The sequence below is a fragment of the Bubalus kerabau genome, chromosome 4, assembly GCF_029407905.1.
Source record: "Bubalus kerabau isolate K-KA32 ecotype Philippines breed swamp buffalo chromosome 4, PCC_UOA_SB_1v2, whole genome shotgun sequence".
Lineage (NCBI taxonomy): Eukaryota > Metazoa > Chordata > Mammalia > Artiodactyla > Bovidae > Bubalus > Bubalus kerabau.
Window position 1 is genome coordinate 44303580 of NC_073627.1, and position 7179 is coordinate 44310758.

Below are 7179 nucleotides of genomic sequence, written 5' to 3' on the forward strand. Positions count from 1 at the left end.
ATTTGATGCTGTTTTTTTTTTTCCTAATTGTATTGAGTGTATGGTTTCAGCCTGTATCCTTTTCTCTCTATCAATCCAAGAAACCACCAATCCTAGCTGCCACTCTGAGGGTGGCTTCTTTCCTCCTGCCTGAAGCTATATCACAGATATTTCCCAGCTCTTATGTGACATGGGTCCCATGCTGACATATTTAGTCCTGGCTCTAAGCTGTTCTTCACCAGGGCCATAGGATTTGGGGATAAGAGTGAGGTTTGACTGCATCATTTGCATCTCTAGTCTTGAACAGCAAGGAAAAGAGGCGGGGCTTGTGTGTAACAGCACAGTGGGGAGGAATTGCTTATGTAACTGGGACAGCAGATTTAGCAGGAGAGAGGAGGCAGAAGCTGGGGATGGGAGCAGTGAGCTGCCGGCAGGGGCACCATGCCCAGATGGCTGCTTCTCATAAGGTAGGGTGTGGGGCCTCTGGCAGCTTCTTTAGGGGAGGTGAAAGAGGCATGGGCTTGAGGCCTGGCAGTTGACTGGTAGTGTCCACTGTGGGGGTGGGGCAGGGAGGCTTTAGTATCAAAGTAGCTATCCCAGCCCCATACTGAGAGGTGCAGGCTGAATTTCTGATGCCATATGGGGGAAATGTCCAAATATTCCTTTCCTAGAGGATTTTCATTGTGTCCAGGAAATCCAGACCTTGGCTTGATGCAAGGGCAGTGGCCATCTTGCCTGGGTCAAATCTATGTCTTTAGGGTTGAGATTTGAGGGAGTGCCTGCTAAAGATGGGCAGAACCTGTAATGCCTCAGGGGCAGAAGGTTTAGTGGCTCCTTTGGTTCTCAGCAGGGTGGCAACATCCAGGGCCCCTGGGTCCAAGGCTGGAAGAGCCTCTGGTCAGGTGTGGGGACCACAAGGTCAGGTGTGAAAGAACTGTGGGGACTACGGGGGCATCAGTTCCTGCACCGGGAGCCCCTGGAGCCAGCCCCACTGCTAGTAGAGAAGCCGCTGCCTGAATGGCCAGTGCCTCAGTTCATCAACCTCTTTCTGCCGGAATTTCCTATTAGGCCCCTTAGTGGGCATCAGCAGCTAAAGGTAGGTCAATGGAATCCCTGGAAAGGGTCTCAGTCTCAGGGAGAAATCAAGAAACAGAGTCTCAACTGCCCTGTTCTCCACTTCTCTGTACAGATTTTAGGCCTTGTGGCTAAAGGCTCCTTTGGAACAGTCCTCAAGGTGTTAGATTGTGGCCAGAAAGCAGTATTTGCAGTGAAGGTAGGGATCAAGACGCTCCCACATTCTCTAGTCCCTGCCTCAGCCTTGATTCTAGAGAGGTCGGGAGGAATAAACAGTATAGTAACACTTGCCCTCTAGCATCATTCCTCTCCTTTTATAGGTGGTACCCAAGGCAAAGGTCCTACAGAGGGACATCCTGAGGCAGTGCAAAAAGGAGGTCAGCATCCAGGTACGCAGTATGCACACAGCTCTGGAAAGGATCTTCGGAAGAACCAAACTACAGGTGGAGAAAGCACCTTTTGTGTCCAGCTAGCCTGCTTTTCCTGACTCTGACCCCTCCCTCTGCTGTAACCAGAAGACCTCAGGAAATGCAGCTATCAGTAGAGTGATTCTAGGTCCTGAGGGAAAACTCTCCAGCACATCCACTGTGTTCCTTAGTGGGGTACCAGGCAGGCAGCCTGAACTGAGAGGTGGGGCAGCAGCTTCCTTTCTGCACAACTAGGTAAAGCCTGACTTCTGGCTGCCTTGATCCTCAATGTTCCTCACTTCCTGTCTTCTTTGTCCATAGCGACAGATCAAGCATCCTTTTGTACACAGTATGGGGGACAGCTGGCAGGGAAAACGACACCTCTTCATTAGTGAGTAACTGGCTTCTCTCCTCATTCCCAAGGGTACTTTTGCTGTACTCCCCACCTGAGATTACCCATCCCTTTGGCTTGTTCTGCCTTTGCTCTGTTCCCCTTCTTGTAGTACTGCTCTCTCCCAAAGGGGGAGGGGACAGCAGGTGGCATCGGTTTGGGCAGGAGGCATACAATGCCTTGCGCCCAGGCACAGTAAGCCCCAAATATTGCCCAGACTTCTGCTGCTTTGCAGTGTGCAGCTACTGCAGCACAGATCTGTACTCCCTGTGGTCTGCTGTTGGCCGCCTGACTGAGGCTTCCATCCGCCTCTTTGCTACTGAGCTGATCCTGGTGCTGTGTAAGTGAAACAGGAGTTGTAATGGAAATGAGGAAGGAATTAAGGAGGGAGGGAGGAGGCAGGAGAGAATTGAAGTCAACAGGGATAGAAACGGGGTGGGAGCTATCAGGGAGATTGGAAAGGACAAAGAGCTTTTAGTAACCCTCATGCTTGCTGTCATCCACAGGCTATCTCCATGACTTGGGCATCATCCATCGAGATGTGAAGGTAACTAAATGTTTTGTTTTTGTCTGAGGAGGGACTTCAGTAAGGTGTTCCAATAGGTCCAAGAAGGTGGGAGGAGCTGCTGAGAACAGTTGACCTTGGGACCCTAGTGGGTGTTAAGGATTTGGGCAAGGGCCCTCCAAGTATAGACGTGGCTGCTGAGCAAGGGCGTCTTCTTCAGCTGAGGATACACGATGAAAAAGGGGTGAAAGGAAGAGAATGAATAATAACTTCTCACCTGTGGTTTTTCAGATGGAGAATATCCTTCTGGATGAACGAGGTAAGTCATTTCTTTTTCTAGTCCCAGAATAAGAGGCACCGCAGTTTGGAAATAAGTCATGACTGATGAGGGTTGGAACAGAGTGGTGCTGATGCCTTGTTTTTCACAGGCCATCTGAAACTGACAGACTTTGGTTTGTCCCGCCACCTGCCCCAAGGAGCCCGCGCCTATACTATCTGTGGCACTCTTCAGTACATGGGTGAGGGAGAAGCTAAAGCTGATGGGTAAGCAGTAGGCAGGAGGAATGCCAACAGATGTCAGTGACAAGTATCTTTCAAATCTGTAGCACCCGAGGTCCTGAGTGGAGGGCCTTACAACCATGCTGCTGACTGGTGGTCCCTGGGTGTCTTGCTTTTCTCTCTGTCAACTGGAAAGGTGAGAGAATGGTAGTGACGTTGGGCAAAAAAGAGAGGAGTTGCTTTCTGGTGGGAAGAAAGAAGATGTTAAGAAATCTTCCCTTATTCTTACTAAGCAATAACATCTTCCCACCCCTTAACTCAGTTCCCGGTGCCAGCAGAGAGAGATCATGTGGCCATGTTGGCAAGTGTGACCCACTATGACTCTGAGATCCCATCTTCTCTTAACCAGGGGCTCTCACTCCTGCTCCACGAGGTAAGGGCGAGCACGACTTCACTACAAAAACCTTTCACAAAAACAAAACAAAACAAAACAAACAACTTTTCACTTCTTTGCCTATCACTGAAGTGATATGTCCTCATTCCTCTGATTAGTTATTGGTGGTGGGCAGGTATGGGGGCTGTTTCAACTTGATCAAGTACTACCTCACTAGCTGCCTTCTAACTAGCACTTCAGACTTTATACCTGAGTTGCTGATCCTCCAAAGCTCGTCCCTATCCATAGCAGGTCACTTCTGAGAGAGTGCTGCTCTCTTATCAATACAGCTCCTTTATTCCTACTGCTGCCCTGAAATTAGCCTATTTCTCCCACTTTTACATATCTCTGTTCTTTTGGGTTCTTCTCCCTGCCCTCCACAGATCCATGAACTTCATTCTCCTTTTCCAGCTTCTCTGTTCCGTCCCTTTCATATCCCAGTCTCTCATCCTTCATGCTCTGTTTTCCTTCAGCTCTTACACCAGAATCCCCTTCACCGTCTACGTTATTTGCATCACTTCCAGGTCCACCCTTTCTTCCGGGGTGTGGCCTTTGACCCAGAGCTCCTACAGAAGCATCCAGTGAACTTTGTCTTGGAGACACAAGCTACCCAGTCTAGTCCATCATCGGAGTCCATGTTCTTCAAGGACTTTGACTGTAATCTGGAATCCTTCCTGGTCCACCCGAGGCTGGCTTGAGCTCCTCTACTGGAGTTGGGGCCCATCCGGGAACCTGAGGACTTCCTCCACTGCCAGCCCACTGTGACCACCTGATGATCAGTTTGTTTTCACTTTGTAGCCTCTTATCATTCTGCTTCTCTAGGTGCTGAGCCAGAGTTCAGACTGGGTGTTCTGCTGTTTGCAGCCATGATGCCCTAGTCCTTGCCTCATCTTACAACCTATCTCTCAATCTCAGATCAGAGTGTGGACCTTTACCTTTATTTCAGTTCTCCGGTGCTTATACCCTGCAGTTTTTAGCCAGAAGTTTATTCCACTTTTCCTTCTTGTTTCTGTGCCACGTTTCCTTTCATGAGCAATAACATTTCATGGGTTCCCAAGGTGCTATTTATGTGTTTAATAGGCTTGTCAGAAGCAGTATGAATGTTTTTCAGAGATCTCAAAAGCTAGCATTTATTTCAACCCCTAAATATGCAGGTAAAACATGATTTAGGGCCCAAAGTCAGTCTAATTTTTAAAAATTTAAAAAGTTAATCTAATAGCATACTGTGAGGAAGAGAATAAGAAATGAAACATGGGTGGGTTACATGTCTTCTTTAGGGGTAACTGGAATAACTATCCACATTTTTTCCAAAACAAAACCTCTTTGAAAGACATAAGTATTCTCAAACTGATTTCTTCCCTAGATGGCCAAGGGTTTAGTTTGTGATGGGCAAACTAATGGATTAAGAGGCATGACATCAACTTTGAGATTTAAGATAAGAGATGTAACTCAAGAAACTTTTCCTATAGGAAAATCATCTGAACCTTAAATTTGAATACATTTCTGGCCTTCATGACTTCTTTTCATTTTTCTTTAACTTCCTAAAAGCTTTACTTTCATTATTCTTCAGTCATATCTGAAGAGAGTCTGGGAAGTATTCTGAGTACTGTTTATTAATTTTTTCCCTACTTTAAGCCAGATTTTCCCTGTATATAGATGGCATTTTATTGACCTCTGCAGAACTGCTTTATCTGAATTACACTTTGACAATCCATATGAAAATCCCTATGAAATTTAATTGCTGTGGATACTGTAAAGGATGTTTATAGATTGTAATGTTCTATATAAGGATGTATGTGAGAAAATTTTCTCTGAACCCAGTTGTGCTTTTCCTCAATTCTAGTTGGTTTTTACCTTAAAGACAATTTATATTCAACAGAGTCTGTTTTTCTTTTCATATGATGCTAGACCACTGAGGGCCCAGTTTGTGGTCTACTTCCAGCAAGTGTTTAGGACCTCATGTTATGTTTTGTATGCTAGCCATGTTCTTGGTTCCATCTTCCTTTTCTGCCTTTACTTTTATTATTTTCATTTTTCTGTTTTAATCCTTTTTTAAAAATCTTAGTAGATTATCTCTATCTTCTTTTAGAATTAGGTTGAGATATAAATAAATAATGTATCCTTAAGCCTTTTGACTATCTCATTTGTTTCTCTTTAGAGACTTTTTAAGCTTTATTACATATTTCTAAAGTTGTCATGACCAGAACTTCACATTGGATAAAAAAACAATACTAGAAATAGAAACTAATGGCTTCTAAAATAGTAAAGAGTATTAAACTGGAATTTAGGAGACCTGGTGACTTGATCCATCAACAAATATCTCAGCGTAAGAGGCCTCAGAAGAAGCCAACCCTGCTGACACCCTGACCCCACTTCTAGGCTCCAGTATTGTGAAAAAATAAATTTCTGTTGTTTAAGCCATCGGTCTGTGGTACTGCATTTTATTTAACCCAATATATCTAAAAATATCTCAACATAGCTCAGTTGGTAAAGAATCCACCTGCTGTCCTCCAGGTTCAATTCCTGGGTTGGGAAGATCCACTGGAGAAGGGATAGGCTACTCACTCCAGTATTCTTGGGCTTCCCTTGTGGCTCAGCTGGTAAAGAATCCGCCTGCAATGCAGAAGGCCTGAGTTCGATCTCTGGGTTGGGAAGATCCCTTGGAGAAGGCCTGGGGAATTCCATGGACTGTATAGTCCATGGGGTTCACAAAGAGTCAGACACAACTAAGTGACTTTCACAACATGTAATCAACATTTTAAAATAAGGTTTTCTTCTCTTTTTTTCATACAAAGTCCTCAAAATCCAGTTTGTGTTTTACTCCTACAGTCTGTTTGGACTCGCCACATTTGAAGTGCTCAGTAGCCACATAGCTAATGGCTCTGCTACTGGATAATACAGAAGAGCCCATCCCCTGAGAGCCCTGAAGTTTGTAACATTATGATTTTTCCTCCCTGGGTTATTGCCTTTTCCAAATTCATTATGACTTCAGAGTGTCAATAAGGTGCCTGTGAGTGTTGAACATACTTCATAATAAACTATAACTCCAAATACTTACCTTTAGGCTGTTTTCCAAAATCAATCCCACTTCCAGTAGCTAGTTTCCCACACGGGTCTCAAGAGACAATAGAATATAGTTGGTAGTGTGGGTGGCAATCTGTACCCTGCCACTTACTACCTGAGGGGCATTGAACAAAAGACATTAAGTGTGACTCAGTTCCTATGTCTGTAAAACGGGAATATTTACAGCACCTATTTCATAGTTCTTTTAAGGATTAAAGGAGATAAGATATAAAAGGCATCTGGAAGAGTGCCAGGTGCCTAATAAATGTCCAAATACTTGTGAGCTATGACTGTTTAAGTAAACTTGTTTCGGGCTCTGAGGTAAGTCCTAAGAAAACACCAGAAATTCTGGAGGGGTTAAATGACAGCGCAGGCTATTTGAGGCCATCACGGACGCAGGACCTGTTCGCGGACCGAGCAACCTAAGTGAAAAAACCACTCCACTTACCTTCCCTTCTAGACCCCTCGGCCGGCTCCTGCTGGTCACGGCTAAAGTAACTGTGGGAAACCTGAGCGAGAGACTTCTAAGGCCAGGCCTCGGGGACTTTTTTGACTGGGAGTGAGAGTGGCCTTCTAGAAACTAGAGGGATGGATTCCTCGACCGTCCAGCTACCCGTTACGCTCTCGGAGGTGAGGCCGAAAGACTGGCCTTGGGCGTTGAGCGCCCCTCTCCCACCGCCCGCATCAAGGGTTGACGCTGGCGATCAGACCGCAGGGCACACGCGCGCGCGCGCCCACCGTGGGCATGGCCGGGCGGGGCCAATCCAAGCCCCGCCCTTGCCCGCCGGGCCCCAGTCCGGAGCGGACGCGCCCGCCTGACGCACTGAGG

At 46.2% G+C, this 7179-nt stretch overlaps 1 protein-coding gene and 1 long non-coding RNA gene across 2 annotated transcripts; one reads left to right on the plus strand and one right to left on the minus strand.

Annotated features, from left to right (window-relative positions):
• The first annotated feature begins 1 nt into the window (after position 1).
• RSKR (ribosomal protein S6 kinase related) lies at positions 2–5706 on the plus strand. The gene is made up of 12 exons (XM_055577142.1): positions 2–446; positions 827–1075; positions 1169–1252; positions 1374–1442; positions 1782–1851; positions 2087–2191; positions 2358–2398; positions 2648–2675; positions 2785–2874; positions 2962–3050; positions 3177–3287; positions 3761–5706. The coding sequence occupies exons 1-12, from the start codon at positions 390–392 to the stop codon at positions 3983–3985; spliced, it is 1218 nt and encodes a 405-aa protein (XP_055433117.1). The 5' UTR covers positions 2–389; the 3' UTR covers positions 3986–5706.
• A 66-nt stretch (positions 5707–5772) lies between these two features.
• LOC129649570 (uncharacterized) lies at positions 5773–7055 on the minus strand. Its single transcript, XR_008713160.1, has 3 exons — positions 6799–7055; positions 6346–6465; positions 5773–5900 (listed from the first exon to the last, which is right to left on the minus strand). It is a non-coding gene; the product is annotated as an uncharacterized LOC129649570 (long non-coding RNA).
• Positions 7056–7179: the final 124 nt, after the last annotated feature.